This window comes from Sparus aurata, chromosome 18, assembly GCF_900880675.1.
Source record: "Sparus aurata chromosome 18, fSpaAur1.1, whole genome shotgun sequence".
Classification (NCBI taxonomy): domain Eukaryota; kingdom Metazoa; phylum Chordata; class Actinopteri; order Spariformes; family Sparidae; genus Sparus; species Sparus aurata.
Window position 1 is genome coordinate 11,651,194 of NC_044204.1, and position 22,791 is coordinate 11,673,984.

Genomic DNA, 22,791 nt, shown 5'->3' on the forward strand with positions numbered 1-22,791 from the left:
GGTCATGTGTTGTCCAGGTGCGCAGAGAGTCTTCAGAGTGCACTCTCCAGCTTTCTTTGTAACTCATCACACAACTACTCCCATTATAGTTTGTGTTTAAAACAAAGTGCAACACCATGAACGCCTCAGAGAAGGTGTGCATGATTAGTCCCATTTGTCGTCTCAACCAAGTAAATTGTCCAAAGACCTGGAAAAAAACTCATAGCTCTTGGAGAAAGATCAGGCAGCCAGGAGGAGCCTATTATCTGTGGCCATTCAAAACAGGTATAAACACCGCTGTCTATAGATGTAGACAACGTGTCATTTATCCTAATCTGTTTTAAGCATCCTGAACCATTACGTCTTCCTGCAGTCTCCTGATGGGGCCCTTCAGGGTGACAGCTAGTGCCTGTTGAGTTGAAGTGTGAATGTGCCAAACCCTGTTTAGCCCTAATAGCTTTCTCTGCTGTGTCCTCACTATGCCATTGTCAGAATACTGAACCGAAGATTACAGCTTCCCCCGCACTGCTGCCAGGTGAATATATTAAGGATTCGGGTTTTGCCACCTAACTCTATCCACTGCAGAGAATGAGAAAGTTTGCTCTAATTCTGTTGCGACAATACAAATAAACCAGAGAAGGGATTTAGAAAGGGATATTCGCTGGAGATGACGAGGAAACTTGAGTTCATCTTTCACTCGTATATTTATCTGTTTGTTCAGGGATTTGTACAGAGGCCCTTCGGCTGCAGGTGCTTCCTTTTCTTGCATGAATCACATCAAATGAGTAAGATTATTTTATATAAGGAGCCAAAGAAATGCTCTGTGTCTCACCTAGAGAAGGTTACTCAGTATGTCATGCCAGTTAAAGACATAACCACAGGGGCCTGTGACACCAGCAGTTCTTTGTATGTGTTTATAGTTTATACGGTTATCAAGAGTTACATGCATAAAAACAGCAGATAGTTTGCAAAAGTGGCAGGTTGGCCTCAGGTATGATCGTGACTAATTACAGCTGAGTTTTGGTGTGCGGTTCATTTGCTTTCACATTACTGAACCAAGACTTGTAAACAAAGTGACATAGACTCCAGGTTTAAGGAGCTGTCATCCCACCTGATCGGAGATGTAGTTAGTGGAGAAAAAACAAATCAGACCAGGCCCTGTACATTTTGTGAAAAAGTGGTTCAGGGAGTATGAGACATCTTTTTGACACATGGACTGGCCACACCAGAGTCCAGACCTTAACCTCACTGTCCCAAAACGACTTGACACGTTGCAGTGTAACAACAAGACACTATCCATACTTTTGTTGTAGACTCTGAGTTTGGTTAGGTTTAGGCACGAAAACTACTTGTTAGGTTTAGGAAAAAATTGCAGTTTGGGTTAAACTACTGCATTTCTTCTGGTTTCACACTAGACGTGTACATGAACTTCTTTCTCATCTCTGTTGAGAGTTGAACATGCACAGTACTGGTCAAACAGCTGGAGAGGGATTTGGTACTCACATGGAAGCCATTGACAAGACAACGTGGTTGTGACTTTACACATTTTTCTTCAGTCTCTCTTTCTAACTGAATGAAGGCTTAATGAGTTTTGACTGCCGCTTGAAGAGATTGACGGAAAAACATTACCAAGCCAGCGGCAACTTCAACACACGTCATAGCATCTCAAGGGTTGTAAATTAGTGTGTTTTCATCATAGCTGATTGGAGCTGGAGCAGCTCGACGAAAACCATGCACCATTGAAGACAAAAGACAGGATTAGTAGATGTTAGTGGTTCTTTATGTCCAGTGTTAAAGGCTAGATTTTTGAAATGAATAGAAAGGTTCATACAGGCCAGAGCCTGACCATTTGTAAAAAGAGCAGTAAAATCTTAAAATCAACTCTAACCAGTGCAGGGCAGTAAGGGTTGGTGTTATGTAATAAAGAAATAATACAATAAAATGATATAGATAAATAAAAGAAATGGGGAACTCACCCTCATCGGAGACAACATCGGCGCCTTACATTCCTATATAGTACAGCATCACTTTAAACTCAAGCACTTACATACATTATAAACCGTACAACACACAGTGGATCAGTTATGCATTAGTAAACTGTGTGATTTCCAAACTCTGACCCAAACCAGACCCTTCCAGACAATGGCTGCCAGTTTATATGTATGTATATATATATATATATATATATATATATATATATATATATATATATATATATATATATATATATATATATATATATATATATATATATATATATATATATATATATATATATATATATATATATATATATATATATTCTAAGAACAGGGAACATATCTTATAGAATACCTTAATCATACACTTAGACCTGTAAGTGGATAATTCCATAGCTATTATATCAAACATAACTTAATGCCACCCAGCTATTGTTGGAGGTTTTCAGTCTATCCACTTCAGAAATATATTTGTTAATTCAGAAATAATTTTTAAGAGTCTTTATGAATGTATACTTGGAAGTGTTGTGTCTGGCAACCCAAACAATAGACACATTCAGTTCAGTTTCACATCAGGAATTAGGCTGAGTCTATCTGCTATGTTTTTTCCAATAGTCATCTCTATTTATTAAGTCAAAACTAAATGAATAATACACCTAGCCTCAGCATTACACCTCATACACAGTTCAGATGTTCTGTCATCCAAGCTGGGGAATAATATGCAGACTGTGTAGCAGTCTGAATTGGGTTTCCTTGGTCCTATTACAAATTGACATATTATTTGCAGATTTCCACAACTGTAACCAGGGTGCTTCATCAATGTTTGTATTCAGGTCATTGTTCCAATCTTTTGGGACGTACACTGGTATACCTTTGTCGTATTTATCAAGTGCACTACACCCAAGCCACAGAGTGCCTGTCTTATTTCCAATGGAAACTATGTTGTCAAGCGGAGATTCAAAAAATGTTGTACCTGGAGATATCTATAAAACTCATTTTGTGGTATATTACATTTCTTACATAATTAATCAAACAAAGTATTCCCTTTTTATTGAAGTATCCGATAGTAACAATCCCTTTACTGTAACATAAAGCTGGTGAGAGAGAGGACAGTTGTGCTTCTAGTCCTACTGAATGAGTTATATTCCGCCAGGCCTAATCATTGTGTTAATATCATATTGTTCCCAATAAAAGTTTTAATGTAGTTTGGACCTAAAGTAAACTAGAGACCACCTTTATGGACTGATTGATCTGAGAAGATTCTAGGTCAAGCCATACAGATTCGCTTTAGCAATGTACCATGGTTGTAAAGCTAATTGCTAAAGCATGTTGAGGTTCTCAGTCATCCAGGTCATGGTAATTCCAAGTGCTGTATCCTAAGCAACTGAACATGTTTCTGTTTTATTGAAGATGTTTCACCTCTCATCCAAGAGGCTCATTCTGTTCTAACTACCTGGAGGGGAGTCACAGGCTTTTAAACTCTGTCCTCTCTCAAACCATCTGTCTTCTCTCCCAATATGTTTACATTGTTGTCCCAAAAATGATGATTTTCCTCCTTCAGATGTTAGTGGACAGCAGACTCTTGACCTGAGAAGTTAGCCCTCCTGTGTTGTGCCACATATGGAGGGGTTGTTTTATTCTCCCCAATGTACAAATCTGTGCAGTCCTGGCTGCATTAAACAGCATTAACTACAATTGCTTTGTTTATGCCTGGGTGTTTTCTCTTTAGGATGAACAAGTATCTGCCTCAGCATGTAGGTAGGTTTAAAGTGAACCGGATATGATGTTTATGGAAGATCCTCCTGAGTTTCTCAGATATCCCCAGAACAGAGGGAATGATGGTGTTGGGGAGGACATCACAAAGACCACCCAAAGGATGGGATTATGACTTTGAAAAATTTATTTTATAGTCGAAGCACCTGATCAGATTTAGTACTGCTGGTATTGAGACATCTGGATTAGTAGGAAACAGCAGCACATCTTCGGCATACAACAGGGGTGCGTCTTATAGTCTGCACCAAAGGCTCTGAAGCAATTGCAAATAAGTGTTGTATACTATGCTTTAGTAATTCCACCTCCCCTAATACCTCCCCAAAGCCCAGTATCTCCAGAGTGGAAAAGAGATAGGGCCACTTGACCAGATCGAAAGTTTTCTCTCTGTCCAGACTAATAACTATACAGTCCGCTTTGCCAGATTTGGAAAGCTTAATCACACTGAGAAGCCTCTGCATATTACTTCATGAATTTCTGCCAATAATAAATCCTGTTTGATCATTGTTTATAATGGAAGACAGCACTGTTTCTAACTGCAAAGCAAGGGTCTTGGAAAGCAATTTAAGATCTGCATTCAGCAGACCTATAGGCCTGTAGGATGCACAATCACTATCAGCTTCCCCCTGTTTTAAAATAAGGCTGATTTTGGCCTCCCTTTGTGATCAGGGAAGGAAGCCATTCATCAGTGAATCATGAAACATTAAGCAAGGGCTTTATTAGTAAGGATTCAAATTCTTTATAAAACTTACAGTCAAGCCCACTTGGACCTGGGGCTTAGCCTGATTGCAGTGAATTTAGAGCTCCCTTGACCTCTTGCTTAGTTACTGGTTTATTAATTGTTTCCTTCTTTAAATCTGTTAATTCAGGTCGACCTAGGATAAAAAAAAATTCAGCTCAGAGAACATCTGACTAGACCTGGGTTGTTTCAGATTCATATAACTTGTGTTTCGCAAATCTGATGCATTGTTCCACTTCATGAGTAAGTAAGGAGTTCAGTGACACCCTCATAGCTGACACTGTTTTCAAATTATTCCCAGAGGGGTTGTTAACATAAGTCTTTTCTGCTACAGATAATTGAACCTCCAACTCCCTCAAGCTCTTTTCAAAGTTGAAGAGATGTCAGGTGTCTTGTCAACTGTATAAAATATCTCAGATTCAGTGGTGATAAGAGGGGGGAACCCACCTGTTGCAGGAGCTGAAGTTCCTCTCTCTTGGATGTGCGATACTCCATAAGGTAAGGTATATGTTCTATATCTTTGGGGTAAGTTTCATGTGAATTTTAATACCTTCCCTTTTCAAAAGTGTTACAAGTGTTACCCCCACACAGAACAGAACTTAATACTTACTCCTACCATGTGTAAAGCTTAAGTTATGCCTAATACTGTGGGCTGTGTTGCTGATGTCTTTCTCATTCATCACTTCATCCATTATCCCAAATGGACTGGGCTTGAACCCAGAAGCGGACACGGAGGCAGGGAGTAGAGTTCAGGTTGATTTATTGACTTAACAATGGCAGTTCTTCGGTGGAACTGGTGAATCATGGCGAGGCTAGAGAGGTGCAGCGAGCTGGGCGGCCGGAGCAGGATCACAGGTAACAGGGGTGCCAGTGAACACTGAGCACAGAGAAACACAAGGAGACATCACGTCAGGAGACGACATCATCTGGCAGCAGGTAGCGCAGAGAACAGGGCTTCTCTGCAGGCGCTTATTGCCAACCTGCTGCAGGTGTGTGTCTTAGCTGCTCTGGTGAGTGGCTGGCTCCGCCCAGTCTCTCACTGCACCTCTTCAAACACAACAGAAAAAACACCAAAACACAAGTCTCTGCCAAGTTGCAGAATGTGAGATAATGTTTTTGAAAATTCAATGGAATCTCTATTTAGGATGAAACAATGGCTACACCCTGTAAGAGCTATGTACAACTGCCTTTGTTAGGTCCTGAAAACATAAAATCAAAATTGCCTTGATCTTACCAAAGATGCAAGCATACTAGCTTAGCTAGAATTTCCACATAGAAAAGATAATAAAATAAATATTCAAATAAACAAATGTAAAATTAAATACCATACCAATGATGGTAATGACAACCTGCAGGTAAGTGAATCCCCTTTTATCTCCCAATAGGTGAGGCAAGGAGGACATATGTAAAGACACAATAAAGAGGAAAAGGTTGTATTGAAACAAACACAAAACATGGGGAACAATACAAAGTGAGAGTTGACATTAATCAGACTGCCATCAGACTGTACAACACCCACTCAAAAAAAACCACATAAAATCTATCTATCTATCTGTCTATCTATCTATCTATCTATCTTTGTAACATATAATGTTGAAACATTATGAGTATTGGTTACAACAGTGCCTTAGCCATCCAACACAGGCAGAGCCCTGAGACATTTATATGGTGCAGAGCGATACTATACCTCCAAAAAACAAAAATCCCAAACAGTCACCTCCAAAGAATATAACTAACAAAGTCCAAAAAGAAAATAATCAGAGCAGTAATACCAGAGGCTGCATATGAACTGCCCCAAACACATGTTACAGTTCTGTTGTCTGGCTATAGTGGGAGTGCTATGGTCGTTTAAGAGAGTTAATGTACACAGATACTAGTGTGGAAAGTTTTGGTGGTGCTATTCACTGTGACCCTGAGTGATGCCAGGCACAGCATAGCATAGCGGGCTCCGGGGACATTTTGCATCCTCCTCTTCTATATCTAGAAATGTCCTATCTCTGCTTGAATGTCTCTGCAAAGTCCTGAAAGACAAATATTTCAGTTAACTGACTTAAAACAGCAACCTGCTTTTTGGTCTAAGTTGTGGTGCTCTCCTCCGCCATTATTCTTCCCTCTGGTTCTCCGACGAGGTTTTTGATTTCCTCGACATACTGGGATAAAGTGGTGTTGAAGGTAATGATATTAGCCATCATTATCTCAACTGTATTGGCAATTGCTGGATCTAGTGTAGGTTTATCACCTGAGCTGCCACACCATCTTGGCAGGTGTTGGACTTCCCCTCAATGGTGTGCTTCTTGGTTTGTTTCTGAGGCATGTTGCTGGTAGAACTGCCCCAAAACTTCTCCAAAGCAATCCCTGTTGTTAAAAATAATAATAATCAGTCATAAGATCGTAAGCTCAGCTGGAGTTCCAGCAAAGCATGGCTATTCGGTCATTTGCATCCACAGAGTCTTTATCAAAACATGTCAGGTTTACCCTGAAGTTTACCAAAGGTGACTCATGCCATAGAAATGCGTGTTTGTTTTTTTTATTTATAAAGAGCATATATGAATGTTTCAGTTGTATTAAAGAATTACATTTTCAAATGTGACCTGGCCTTTGGTTGGGAGGGGAAATTCAAGGTAGCTCTAACTGTAGACATATTTGCTGACGAAAAGCCATCATGTTGTTGTCACTTGCTGTCAGTCTGGAAGACTTGTATACACTGAGAATCTGAATATGTCAATCAATGACAGGGATCTGTTGGTTATACTGTATTTTGATAGACAGACTAGAAGAAAACATACATACATTCATTATGTCATAGTTTTTAATTTCTAAGATCTCTTTAGCTCGTTATGCCATTTATTGTTGTGATAAATTAACAACATGAACTCTCAAAATGTCAAAGATAGCCTTACTTCTATTTTCCTTACCTAACAGAAAATATAACTGTACATGATTCACATGAAAGTTTCCCTCTTTAATCAAACTTAGATGCTGTAAACTACCTCCATACGGTATCCCCCGTTTATATACTGACATCAGTTGGTATCAAATTCTGGGTGCAGCCTGGTGTCCAGACATGTTTAATAAAGGAATACTGACTTACATTTAATGATCGTCAAAATTAGTCTAGTGAATAATATCAAATACCAATATTGTATTTAATTTCCTGTGGAAGTAAAGCAAAGGTACACTGAGGGAAGCATTAGAAACTAAAGGACGAGTAAAGAGTCCTATGGTGGCTGCGTACCCTCCAGCATACAGTGGAAGGCTTATATTTGTGCTAAGTTCATTTACTTTCAAAGTCAAATTGGCTATATATAATTGTTTGACTTCCAGAGAAAGTCGTTATAGATTACATAACTGGCTGAAGAGGCTATTTATAAGAGTTTGTCTGACAGTTAAAGTCACGCAGACTATACATAACTCCAGCTGATGTATGGCTGCCATTAGCCAGATGCTTTTAACCAGCTGTTTGGATAAATGCCAACCTCCAGCAGTCTTCCCCTTCTCTCCACACTGGTTTATGTTGTTATTTACAATGGCAAGGAGAACAGCGTGCACCCTGGGATCTGTGAGTTGAAGTGTACACAGCAAGTTTGACCAACTATGGAGGCCCCACGTCGTCTATTGTGCATTAACACGGCAGTGACAGAACAGGCTCCATGTGTTGCTGCATAAAGTGCTTTATTAGAGCTTTTCAAATCCCCCAGGTTCCGCTTTCGAATCCAAGTTGTCCCATCCAGCCCCTAACCACCACCACACAAACACGTATGTACTAGGGGTGGAGCCGAACCCGAATACGGTATTCGGAAAGGCACAAATAACGTGTTTTTTACGAATACTTATTTCAAACAAATACTTTAAAAAATATTTGTATTCGGGAACAAGAAAAAGCTGCGTTTCCTCATGAGACCGCAGTGCATGCCCGGATGCGTGAGTGAGTGAGTGACGTTCAGGAGTCGGTTGTGGGGCGGCGAGTAAAAGAGTTGACTGCCACACAGCAACACAGAAGGCTCGGCTGGGCGAAAAAACAGACTTTACTGCATCACTATTTCTGTTGAATAGATTTTTGTACCTTAACTGGGTTCCGGAGGCAGTTTATAACTTTCGGGAAGCAGAGTTTGATCGGGAGATTATTCCATTACGCTGCATTAGTATTGACGTCTGCAGTCGGGTGCTCTCATGTCGCTCTGTTTACGCAGCTCTGTTAGCTCGGTAATTTAACGTTAGACAATAGGCTGTTGACAGAGTAACGTTAACGTTTGGTTAAAAAGGTTAAAACAAGGCTTGTGTCGAATTGTATGCACTTGTGGGAGTTATTTGTTACGTTTAAGTTACTCTGTCTTTGGAGACAGCAAGATGTAGGCTATAGGCTAGTTAACCTTAGCATAGCTTCCCTTCACTCATTAACTTAGCTGAAACTCCCCACATGGATTTGGACAACCAAAAAGAAAAGAGTGTGGCTGCTGCAAGTCAGTTTCAATCACCTATATTAGCTGCATTTAATGCAAAACAGGCTTATCCACCCAACCACCCCATTGCAAAGCAAATTACAAACACAGTGGGAGAAATGATTTGCCTTGACCTGATCCCCTACTCAGTAGTGGAGAATAAAGGTTTTCGCAAGCTTCTCAATGTGGTTGCACCTCGATACCAACTACCATCTCCTTGGCATTTCTCTCGCATGGTTATACCACAACTTTACCAAGATGCAAAAACAAAAGTAAAAGAAGCTCTCTCAAAAATTTAAGGGAAATTTGTGCACTGCACGTCTGACATCTGGATGAGCAAATTTTCCACAAATGCATATTTTTCTCTCACTGGCCACTAGATAGAATGCAAACAGAGTCCACAAGGAACAGATGAACATAAACGTGTGACAGCACTTCTCAAGATGGAGATTCTTTATGAAGATCACACAGCAGCCAACATTCTACATCACCTCCAGGCCGTTGTGAAACAATGGCAAGATGATGTTGGAGCGAAATTTTCTGTTGAGTATTTTGTCACAGATAATGCCACTAACATGGTTAAGGCAATGGCTGATGGTAATTATGTGCACATTAGATGTATGGCTCATACCTTACACCGAGTGGTAACAGCTTCTCTAAAAGAGTGCCGGGGAGTGACCAATGTGATATTGATTGCTCGCAAGATCACTGGGTTTGTACGCAGATCAAACAAAGCTGTGAACAAACTTCACAAAATCCAGGAAGAGCTTGGCCTTCCCAAGAACACTTTGGTGCATGATGTGTCAACCAGGTGGAATTCCTCCTTCCACATGCTCCAGCGGCTGTTGGAGCAGAGACGACCACTGACTACCATGAGTGCAGAGATGGATCTGGGAGGTGTAATGTCACACCATCAATGGGAGCTAGTGCAGGCCATTGTGAAAATACTACAACCATTTGAGGAGGCAACACGCACTGTGTGTGAGGATGTGGCTTCTCTGTCTTCTGTTATCCCTTGTTTGCAGGCTCTCAAGACTGCATTAACAAACTTAAAGGTGGATGCGGATGTACAGGCTCTTCCAGAGGCACTTAAAATGGTGACCACATTGCAGTCTCAGTTGGCTCAGCGCTTCCAGGCTGTCTTTGATGACTCCTCGGGTCATTACTTTAAAGCCACCCTACTGGATCCCCGATTTAAGAGCTTGCCCATGTCACTACTTAGTACATCAGAGTTTGACAGGCTCAAGGCAGATGTGGCTGCAGAGGTGGATGCAGAACTCCAAGCGGATGACGTTTCTGGGGTACCTGAAGCTGCCAGTTTATCCTCAGTTGAGAGTGAGACCAGTGGGCACAAAGCCTCTTTTGGGGGGCAATGCACAATCTTGCAAAACCAAAGGCCAAATCTGCCTCATCTGGTGCTATGACCTCCCTCAAGATAGTTGAGAGCTACTTAGCTGAGGACAGCACTGAATCACTGACCTCAGATCCTGCAGTGACCTTCTAGTCAAAAATGATGCAGCCACAGCCAGCCCTGGCTCATGTGGCAATGAAATATCTCACCTGCCCCGCAACAAGTGTCTCCTCTGAGAGGATCTTTAGCACAGCAGGAGATATTGTGTCCCCACATCGCTCCAGACTGCTCCCCTCACTTGTGGAAGAGCTTGTGTTCACAAAATACAACATGGAGAAATTTAACTGAGAGTATGCTAGTAGAAGATATCTCCTTCCAAGTTAAATATGGTTAAGTTGTTTTGATGAAGACATTTTGTACGGGGCTCCGTAATTTTGTGAGGAAAAAAAGAAGAATATAAAAAGATTTAAGTTACATAATACATAAAAGTAAGAAAAAGTTAAACATAAAAAAACATAAAACATAAAAAAATAAATAAAAAAACATAAAACATAAAAAAAAAAAAAAAAACTTTGTGTCTGTTTTTTGGCGGACAGTTGACAATAGCAGGGCTATATATTTTAGTTTATAACAGTATTATATAGAATACAACTTTTGTTCTGCAAGATCTCCCAGTCAGGGGTTGATAAAGTTTAGTTCTTGGAATTCTGTGCATTAGAAAGAACAGTTCTTTAAAGTATTATTTGTTTTTATTCTGTCTGTTCAGCGTCCTCCAACAAGGACGGGTGGTGGTGGGGTTCATAATGTTCACAATGGTATTTAATTAGTTTAACCATAGATGAGGTAATGGCTGTTATGTTATTTTCTTTTCAATGACCTTCCTTGTAACATGTTCATTGCTGGATTTATGGAAAAAACATCAACCAATATTGCATATCCATAATTATTATAATGATTAATTAAAGAATACTTACACTATAAAGTAAATTAGAAGTGTAACGCAAAAAAAAATGATTTTTACGCCTATTTTGAATTTTACTCAAATACAAATACAAATACTTTTCCCCCCTCAACAAATACAAATACAGATACAAATACCGGCTGCTTTGCACACCCCTAGTATGTATACATAATGCACACACATACACACCGACATACTATCAGCTGGCATATCAGCAAGGGTTTGTCGCCATGAAATACAGCTGGAGATGCCATGACTTCCCTGTCCAGAACGCCTGGTTATGATGCCACAAAACAAACTGCTAATGCAGCAACCTATAGTGGTGGTGATGTGATCGTGTGAATGTGTCGGAGGTTGTTGGCAGAACATGCCAAAATCCGCTAAGAGCAAAATTAAATTGCAATAGCCAGGTTTTAAGCTCTAAAGTACTGTTGGTACTGTTGGCGCTTAGCATATTTGGGACACAAGTAGTATTAAAATGCTTGTATATACATATACAATATAGTAATGTGTAATTAAAGATTTGATGGAAACCAGAAAGCTACGGTACAGTGATGTTTTTCCTGTAATCCTCCAAATGTATACCTATGTCAAGCGAACCTCTCCCTTTTTATAGCCACAATGACCGTCAGTCTATTTCTACATTACTACAAGGCTTAAAAGACATTAGCCATGTTGCTTTCAGGAGTCTAAGTGAGTGTGAAAGCTACTTAAGAGCCTGTAGGGGAGTAATAGCCCACTGAGTGCCTGTGCTACTTGTCTTTTATTGTCTGCCTGGATGAAAAGGGTGGAGGACCGTGGATCGGCTCCATCTGTCCATCATTCTCATTTAAGATCACACTCCGTATCTCATGATGGTACTGATCTAGATTAGGCAAAACTTTATAGAATGATGTGTGTAAGTTATCCTTTGTGACAGTTCAGCACAAAATATCTCAAGCAGCTGATTGGATTTTCAAGAAGCCTCTGGGAATGATGCAAGTATCTCATTCATCCAAAATGTATTTGGATCTTTGGCTTCCTTGGTGCAAATGATGAGTCTCAGATCTGTATTACACTTGTAATGATGCAAAACTGCCTATATGTTGCCTGCTCATATAGAGAAATGACATCTTTCCGGAACCCTTTTGCTTTAAACTGCCCCATTACATCTCTGCATCATAGTGTGAAATGTTTACCTGTTTGTAGATCCCATAGTGAACTGATGAATACTTCGCATGAGGTAAAAATCACTTTTTCTCACATCTTGCTCCATATCTCACCTATCATCAGTAGGACGATAGGTGAGATATGGAGATTTGATAGGAGGCAAGGCATACTTAATGTTATTTAGAGTTTGTAACTGCCGATAAACCCTTTCTTTTTTATGACGCTGCTATAGATATATACAAGGAAGAACATCTCCAGAGGAATGTGTTCCTTGTGACCAGACCTCAGGGTTTACAGTACAAAAGTATACCTCATAACCTTAGAACTTGAACCTCTTTAACATTATTAAGTGATTTGGGTGAAACTGGTCCTGTTTTATGGAGAAACTACTTCTGTTTTTCCTTATGCTGCCCTCGGGCTGAACGATTTCCAGCAGCTAATCTGTGTCAGTGAGCACTTCTCCTTTGCTGAGATAATCCATCCCACCTCACAGGCGTGGCATATCAAGATGCTGATCAGACGGCATGAATATTGCACAGGTGTGCCTTAGGCTGGCCACAATAAAAGGCCACTCTGAAATAGCGATGGGTACCGAATTCGGTACTTTTATTGGTACCGACCGAATTCCCCCCCGAAGTACCGAGTATCGATTCACGTGAAGTCAATCAGTACCACATTTCGGTACCTTAACGCACCTTCACGGGCGCCAGTTAGAGCGGAAGTCGCAGCGACGGCAGTGAACGCAGAAGAGCGTGATAACGTCAGTGGCGGCTTGACGATCACAGTGAGCAGCGTGGCGGACCAAAAGCGCTCGCGGGTGTGGCTCCATTTCTCAAAGATGATGACATTAACAAGTGTGAGGACTTTGTGGACACCATGAAGGTCCTATACACATCCACACTTGCAGTCTCCTCTGACAAGAACGGCCCACATTCCTGCAGTCAGCATGCCAATTGCACGTTCCTTCAAAACTTGCGACATCTGTGGCATCGTGCTGTGTGATAAAACTGCACATTTCAGAGTGGCCTTTTATTGTGGCCAGTTCTTGCATGGCCAGCATACTCACCGGACATGTCACCCATTGAGCATGTTTGGGATGCTCTGGATACGACACGTATACGACAGCATGTTCCAGTTCCTGCCAATATCCAGTAACTTTGCACAGCCATTGAAGAGGAGTAGACCAACATTCCACAGGCCACAATCAACAACCTGGTCCGCTCTATGCAATGGAGATGTGTTGCACTACGTGAGGCATATGGTGGTCATGCCAGATACTGACTGGTTTTCTGACCCCCCCCCCAATTAAGCAAAACTGCACATTTCAGAGTGGCCTTTTATTGTAGCCAGCCTAAGGCACACCTGTGCAATAATCATGCCATCTGGCTGTGGTTCGTGACGGGACGTGACGCCGCCTGTGACGCCGCCTGTGACGCACACCGGGACTTCCGTGAGATCGATAGCTGTGTTTACTGTGTCTCTCTCCTTCTCCGTCTATTTTAGCTGTTTATTCTCCTTCGATTTCTTAGTCTTCATAGTCATACAAGTGTTGTACCGTAGCTAACGCTAGACTTCGTGTACCTGTACGTATTTTGTTGAATTGAGCCTCTTTTACTGGGTAGTTTGTTGCTGCCCGGTTAGCTTCCTCAAACTAGCTTAGCTCATTCCTTCTCTGCCTTTCACCGCAGTCAACACAGCCTCGATAAACAAGTGTTACGATGGCCTGTGATGACTGTTCTGCAGTTACTGATAGGGTGTCTCTATTAGAGAGACGTGTCCGTGAGCTAGAGCAGCTTCTTTTAGCTAGAAACACGGGCACTGCAGATAGTGTTAGCCCCGGGCCTGATAGCAGGCCTGCTAGCCTTAGCACCAGCTCAGTCTCGTCGGCAGCTGCTGTGGAGTTTGTTCCTGCTCGGCCGAGGCATAGGAGAGGGCGCAGGAGCAGGTCACCAGTTGCGTGGGGTGGTCAGCAGTCACCCCTCCTGACTGCTAACCAGTTTTCTGTCCTTGCTAGCCCAGTTGCTAGCATGGCTGGCTCGCGTACCTCCCCAGCCCCGGCCGACGGGGCTAAACTCCACACGCTAGTGATAGGGGACTCCATTACCCGCCACGTTAAGCTAGCGTCGTCAGCCACTGTTTATTGTTTACCTGGGGCCAGAGCTTCCGACATAGAGGCTAATCTTAGGGTGCTGGCATCACGCAGGGCTAAACAGGGAACTCAGGCACACAGCACCACAAGCTACAGCAACATTGTAATTCATGCTGGCGCCAATAATATTCGTCAGAAGCAGTCTGAGATTACAAAAGATAGCCTAGCCAGGACTTTTCAGGCTGCAAGAAAGATGTGTCGGCATCGATTAATTGTCTCTGGTCCCTTACCCCAGCGGGGTAATGATGAGACGTACAGTAGGCTTACAGCTATGAACCGCTGGCTGGCGCGTCACTGTAGGGAGCAGGGATACAGGTTCGTGGATAACTGGCCCTCTTTCTGGGGTCGCCCCCACCTGCTGAGAGCAGACGGCCTTCATCCTACTGGAGTCGGCGCTGCTGTTTTGTCTAGCAATATAGACAGGTGTTTAAAGCAGGTTTGACACAAGGGATGTAACACTCAGCAGGTCGCAGGTCTCTAGAGAGCCTGCTAGTGTTATTGTTAGTGCTGGTATGGAGTCCACTAGCCTAGTTAACATGGTTGGTCAGGGACATAGCACAGAGTACCAGACTGATAGCTTAGTTCATAACATTGAGACTGTCACCTTCCCTCGCCACTTTTCCATTGAATCATCCTTTAAATGTGTAAATCGTAATAATCTAATCTTGATCTCCACCTCTGACAGTGGGGAAATGTCTCAGCAAGCACCTTACACAGTCTTACATGATAAAATACCAAAGCTAATCACTACTGCTTCCCGTCATCCCTTCCTGCACAGGCAGCCAAAACCTACAAAACCTACTACTACAAAAAGGTACCTTGTTCCAATTCCTAAATTATCTACCATAAGCTCCACCAAACGGCCGGTCACTGGAAACTGCTCCAGTGAGCTTAAAACCCTCAAATTTGGTTTTATCAATATTAGATCACTGTCAACCAAAGCCTTACTGATTAATAATTTGATCACTGAGCATAAGCTGGACATGATTGGTTTATGTGAAACATGGCTGAAACCTAATACCTTTCTGCCATTAAATGAAGCCTCTCCTCTTGACTATAACTACGCCCATGTTGCTCGGGCCTCTAAACAGGGGGGAGGTGTAGCTCTAATCTACAAATCTATTCTCAGCCTAAGCTCCAACCAAGATATTAAATTTACTTCATTTGAGGCTCTGGTTTTAAAACCATCCTCATCAAATAGTAACAGCCTTGTCCAGGGAACAGGCTTTCACCTGGTTGTACTGTACAGACCTCCAGGGCCTTACACCCAGTTCCTAGAAGAATTTGGTGAATTTATTGCAGATCTTGTGACTCGTTCAGATAAAATCCTAATCATTGGGGATTTCAATATTCACTTAAATAAGCCCTCTGACCCTCTAAGGAAAGCTTTTTTGAGACTTCTTGATATTTCCAACTTTATTCAGCTTGTCCATGAACCCACTCATTCCAGTGGAAACACTCTGGATTTGATAATTTCCCATGGAATAGATGTGTCAGCCCTGAACGTCGCTTCTGTCTCCTCTGCTGTGTCGGACCACTTTCTCATTACATTTGAAGCGTCATTAGCCTGTCCCTATGTCCATGACACAAATGTTGTTACTTCTCGTCGTATCAACCCGGCAATCACAGCAACGCTCAGTGATAAAGTGCCCGGGGTCCTGGCTCCCTTTGCGACTGTGACAAAACCTGTGGAAAGCCTCACGAATGAAGTGAATTCCATACTTGTTTCGCTCCTCGATTCTGTGGCACCGGTCTCTACCAGGACAAGACGACCAAAGAAATCTACTCCCTGGTTTACTGACGAAACCCGAGATCTCAAGCAGGCCTGCAGAAAAATGGAACGAGCGTGGCGTAAATCCAAACTGGAGGTTTTTCATCTTGCCTGGCATGATAGTGTACTAAACTATAAGCGTGCTCTAAATACTGCTAGAACTGCATATTTCTCCAGCCTAATAAACAATAATAAACACAATCCTAGATTTCTCTTTAACACTGTGGCTAAACTTACTCAAAAACCACAGTCGGTGAGCTGTGCACCCTTTAATGCAAATGATTTCTTAGATTTCTTTTGCAATAAAATTGATGAGATCAGAATTAAAATTAACTCATCATCTCTGGCTTCCTCGTCAAACCTTGTCAAAAATTGTCCTGCTGCCGATTCTGAGTTAGTCTCAGCTCTAAACACTTTTGAAAATATCTCCCTTCAGATACTGTCTAAAATTGTCTCATCCTCTAAACCTACTACCTGCGTCCTGGACCCCTTTCCGGCAAAACTGTTTAAAGAACTATGGCCAGCACTGGGACCTACAATGTTAAATATTGTTAACTCATCTCTCATGACTAGTGTTGTCCCTTCTAGTTTTAAGTCTGCTGTGGTTAAGCCTCTACTCAAGAAACCACACCTCGACCCAGGATCACTAAACAACTATCGACCAGTGTCCAACCTTCCCTTCTTCTCGAAAGTCTTAGAAAGAGTCGTGTCCCAACAACTTTCAGGCTACCTACTCAATAATAATCTCCTGGAACCTTTTCAGTCAGCGTTCAGAGCCTGTCACTCCACTGAAACCGCCCTTACTAAAGTGGTAAATGACATTCTACTTACCTTAGACTCTAACTCGACCTCAGTGCTCATGTTACTGGATCTCAGCGCTGCATTTGATACTATAGATCATGGCATACTGTCAGACAGACTTCAAAGTCAATTTGGCATCTCTGGCCTGGCCCTAGCCTGGCTAAAATCGTACCTGTCTGAAAGAACACAATGTGTTTCCTACAATGGTACGTCATCAATTTTTACTGCTGTGAAGTATGGAGTTCCTCAGGGCTCTGTCTTGGGCCCTTTGCTCTTCTCTTTATATATTTCACCTCTCGGCCAAATTATTCGGAGCTTTGGAATACATTTCCACTGCTATGCGGACGACACTCAGCTGTATGTGCCCTTAAAAGCTGATGACAAATCGCAAATCATGAAGCTAGAGGCCTGCCTATATGCAGTGAAGAAGTGGATGTCAGAAAACTTCCTGCTCCTAAATTCGGAAAAAACTGAGATGCTGGTCATCGCCCCCGCCAAACAGAGACACCATGTTGACCAGGTGACCGTAACTCTCGACAACTGTGTTATTTCTCAAAGCTCAACCGTCAAGAATCTAGGTGTTACTTTTGATTCTACACTCTCCTTTGATCAACACATCAAAGAAATTACCAAGATCGCCTTCTACCACCTGCGCAATATAGCTAAAATTAGGTCCTTCCTGTCCACCGCGGATGCAGAAATCCTGATTCATGCCTTTGTTTCGTCTAGGCTTGATTACTGCAATGCCTTATTTTCAGGTCTTCCACGCGAGAGCACCAAAAGTCTTCAAATGGTTCAGAATGCTGCAGCCAGAGTCTTAACACGTACAAGAAAATTTGATCATATTACACCAATCTTAGCATCTCTGCACTGGCTCCCAGTGCATCTAAGATCAGACTTTAAGGTGCTGCTGATGACATACAAAACTGTACACGGCCTTGCCCCGTTGTACATTTCAGATCTCATTAAACCATATATTCCAACTCGGGCACTACGCTCTCAAAATTCAGGGCTCCTGATGGTTCCCAGGATCAAAAAGAAATCAGCTGGCTGCAGGGCTTTTTCCTATCGGGCTCCTTTCCTCTGGAATAACCTCCCAGCTGACATCAGACAATCTGGCTCTGTTGACGCCTTTAAATCTAAACTCAAAACTCACTTCTTCGATTTAGCCTTTAATTAGCCCTGATATCAACTGTAAGCTTCTTCAGTGGGTCGGTGTCAGTCTCAATGAGTTATACTATACTACTAGAGTTACACTGTGCTGCTGACGAGAAAACAATCTGTTTATTCTGATAAATACTGCATTTCTCTAACCTTTGTTTTTGTTTTCTGTTCCCACAAGCTGCAAGCTGTGTCACTCTCTATAGCTTTCTCCTCCCCTCCTCTTCTCTCTCCTACTTCTCTTCCTCCTCCTCCCCTCTTTCTTTCAGGCTCCCTTCTGCTGGACCACGGGCCCCTGGGACCATCCACCATTTCCGGGCTCCTGCTGCCTTGAAATACTGACTGATCTGGCCTCTCTCTGTCTATAACTAATTATCTTGTGTGGCCTGCCCTCTTCCAGGTCAACATGGTGGACAGGAGGTCTTCTGGCTTGGGCTCCACTTGGTGATGCCTCGTCCTGCTCGGTCGCCTCCTGGTTCCACTAACATTGCATAACTTGTATCAGATCTTCTGTCGATGTACCTGTAAACTGTGAATTGTTGCTCTTTTCTGTACACACAACATCTATTGCATGTCTGTCCGTCCTGGAAGAGGGATCCCTCCTCTGTGGCTCTTCCTGAGGTTTCTTCCATTGTTTTTTTTACCCTGTTAAAAGGTTTTTTTTCCATCAACATGTGAAGTTTTTCCTCAATCGAATCGAGGGTCTAAGGACAGAGGATGTTGTTCACTGTACAGATTGTAAAGCCCACTGAGGCAATGTGATTGTGATTTTGGGCTATATAAATAAAATTGATTTGATCTAATCCATCTTGTTATGCCACACCTGTGAGGTAGGATGGATTATCTCAGCAAAGGAGAAGTGCTCACTAACACAGATTTAGACTGATTTGTGAACAATATTTGACAGAAATTGATCTTTTGTGTACATAGAAAAAGTTTTAGATCTTTGAGTTCAGCTCATGAAAAATGGGAGCAAAAACACAATTGTTTCAGCGTTTATATTTTTGTTCAGTGTAGTACTGAGGTGATTTACGGAGTTTCCAGGTAGACAGATACCGGTGGCTTTGTTGCTAAAGTAAAGGCTGTTGAATGCAGTTAGCTAGATTGATACATCAAGTGACTGGATTAATTTGAAGATGATTCACAGCACCTAACTCAGTTTTTTGTTCAAAGCAAGCAATGTTTGTTTTTTCCTGTTGAAACATGATAAAAATGTCCCACTGCTTTTCTTGCAAGACTCATATTTTACAATACACCGAGAATGTTTTTTCAATGGGAAAGGTGAGAGAGAAATGGGAGAATAAGGATTTTGATTCCATTGAGAAAAGCTATCAGTTGTCTGCCTTGGAGCCCACTTACATTAGACAAGGGAAGGAGGGGAGATTGAGGGAGGGAAATCAGTGTGGTCCGTGCCCAAAGCCAAGGGCCTCTTTGCAGCTATCCGCCATGCTCAAGCACCCCTCTGTGCCCTGTCCACTAGACAACCAGAGGGAGAGAGTTCTGGGTCAGTGGGACAAGATGAAATTAAGCTCAAATCCCACCACAAATGAGACAAGAAATAGTGCTATTTCATAACTGTATGGGCATGTCTGGTGTAAATGCTGAGCCAGCGAGGTCTGCATTTTTAACCCATCTATTTATATCATTTAATAATTGTTACTGTCACGGCTCGTAGTGGGGCCTTTATTGTGAGAGTCGAAGTAGGCATTACATTTTGCCCTCTTATGATCCGTGCCTCGAGCTTTACATGATCTTACTTGGTGATGCCATTTTACGAATAATGAATTTGTCAGTCTTCAGAGCTTGTTAGGTTTGCTTACCATGGCAATGTACCCTGGTGAAAAGTAAACCACTGGCAAAATCATACAAAAAAAGTATGGGCAGAAGTTTGGAAAACATGACATGAAACTGTCCTTGCTGGCTCCTATATGTTGTCTTCTGACCTGTGAAACCCAGGCAGAGGTAGGAGCAGGGCAGCATCAGATAGCGTAATAGCAGTGTTCACATCCTGTTTGACAGTATACATCATTTAGTGTGTGTGTATGTCTGTGTGCATGCGTGTGTGTGTTGGTGTGAGAACATTTGAGGCACCACCAATTTGAGTTGCCTTTTGTTTGGATACACATGTACATTCATAAACACTATATACTGTATATCTATGCAAACCCCCTTCACACACACACACACACACACACACTATGGAAGAGCTGTTTCTTAGCAACCACCTTAGAATGTTCTCTGCAGAAAGAGTAGGTGCCTTTTCCCCCTCAGTGTCTGTCACACTGATACTAATTAGCGGCCGTCATGGCGAGACCATTTAGTGTCTGATGCAGTAATACCGCTTACTGTCTCTGTCAGTGAAACCAATTAGTGCCTTCCACTACGTTAATTACCATGCAGGCTTACTCGCTAGTGTCATGTGAATAGGTCATGTGAAAATGTTAGAGGTGCAGTGGAGAGGGTTACATCACAATCAGGAGCAGGTGTTGTCCTTTAAATGTTGGTGGAAGATGTAAGTGTAGAGGATTTGTCTGGCTTGAGATTTAAGTTATCCTGGCAGGGAGAGAAAGGTTTGTTGAGGATGTAATGAGTAGGTTTTGAAAATGTCTTATCCGTGTATTAATGATTGATTTAATACCAGTGTAACACCTCAAGTCAAATTCTCCTTCTGCAGGGGCAGGTCACACACCAGCCCTGTTTGGATCTGTTTTGAATCATCTGTTCTGAGTGATCTATCAGAGGTGGAAAGCTTCAGGTACAATTTAGCCAACTGACGCACTGTATTTTGACTAAAAGAACTTGAAAAGCACCGTGTCACTTGACGTGACCAAACCTAGCCTGAGGCCCAGCATTGTTTCTAAATGTTTGTCCCAACTCGGCCCAGCCCATGTCCGCGCTCTAGTGTAAACACCCCAAAATGCTTCGAGGACACGTTGGCGATCCGATCACTCAAACCACATTCAGAAGTGGTGTGCGCTGTTTGTGACCACGTTCTGTTAGCAGTGTGTACGCACTTATCCTGGACCTCTGAAGTCCTCTGTGAAACAAGAAGAGGAAGAAACCCCAGCAGACAGGATGAAAACAGCACTCGATCTGTCTCCAAGTGGTTCACTGTAATATAAATTATGTGTTTGTGCTTTCTTAAATGTATAATATACAGGAATTGTGCAAATGTGAATGAAAAATGTCTAAAAAACGACTAGACCTCTGTTGATTAATTTTCTTTTGATATTTGTGTTTTGTTGAGTTATGCACTTACACTATCTCAAATGTTTCCAACAATGTTCAAACCCAGAGACATCCACAAGTTTACTCAGGGTAACGTTGCATTTCATGCGGTTGCCTGTCGTTACTTCCGGGATAGGGAAGTCAGCAACCTAAATGTGAATAAAACTTTAAAACATTACTCATCTGTGATCATCATATATTCATCAGCAGTGACCGTTGTTTAATGTGTATACATCAACTGAGATGTGAGCTTGACATAATACAATACTAATGCACTGATTATCTGCCCCAAACAACCAGTTTAGTTTATTGTAGACTGGCTGTGAGCTAATATCATTATAACAACATACTGTTATAGCTTGTAAAGTTTCATGTTTTAACATGATGTGTTTTATTATAATGTCTCATTTACACAATATATTTAGTTTCACTTCATGCTTGGGTTGAGACATGACGATGGTTTGCTAGTATTGAGCAGGTTAAATGATGTGCTAAATATGTGTACACTAAGGAAAATGCATAAGGCTGCACAGAGGAAAGAATCAGTCCTCCTCCCTCTGGACGTAGCATTGTTTCTCATTGATTAGCTTGAGGCCCTACGAATACAAGCTACCCAGTGCAGCTACTGAGTGAACTATCTTTTTATATGGAAATTGCCATTGACAGTAATCAATAATCCCTAAAGATTAGGGATATAACAACATACCAAATTTCACGATATCGCAATAAAAAAATGATCATACCATTGTGGGACTGTGACAATATCTACCATCATACCACAGGGTGATATAGATAGATATAGATTTCATGGATCTAACAAGGGATATCAGTATGAATGCATCCCAATGTGTCTCTGTCACTGTATTGATCTGTTTGAACAGCAGAGGGAACAATCACACTGCTCAAGGAAACAGACTCGTTATCATAACACCCACCTTACTCTCACCTCTGATAGGTTGGCTTCGTTGGCTGGATTCAAATTGTTAGCTCACACAGTCGCCCTGGTAATGTCTGTTTTTCGCGGTGCTTGAGCTGTATTAACACTCCGTCTTACAAACACTGACACACAGACCTTTCAGCGTCATTCCCAGCCTCCTGCTGCTCCTGGTCGCCGATATGCTGAACTTCGTGAGAAGGCAACATGGCCGTTAAGGGGAGACTCAGCAATGGCAGCACAATGCGCGCACAGTTTTTGCTTGCTTACCTGTGCAAACTGTGTTCAAACCATGGCACGGTCTCTGCAGGGCACTTCAGTCACAGCCATGGGGTCGATGGAATCCATCAGATCTCTCTGCTGACAACTGAGCGTGCTGT

General features: G+C 42.1%; 1 protein-coding gene across 1 annotated transcript; it reads left to right on the forward strand.

The window, feature by feature from the left end:
• Positions 1-14,085: 14,085 nt before the first annotated feature.
• LOC115569317 (uncharacterized) lies at positions 14,086-14,958 on the forward strand. Its single transcript, XM_030397344.1, has one exon. It carries the CDS (start codon positions 14,086-14,088, stop codon positions 14,956-14,958), a length of 873 nt encoding a protein of 290 aa, XP_030253204.1.
• Positions 14,959-22,791: the final 7,833 nt, after the last annotated feature.

What these genes read in the sequence shown, in the direction of transcription:
- LOC115569317 (XM_030397344.1), top strand. Translation starts at nt 14,086, where the DNA reads ATGGCCTGTGATGACTGTTCTGCAGTTACTGATAGGGTGTCTCTATTA.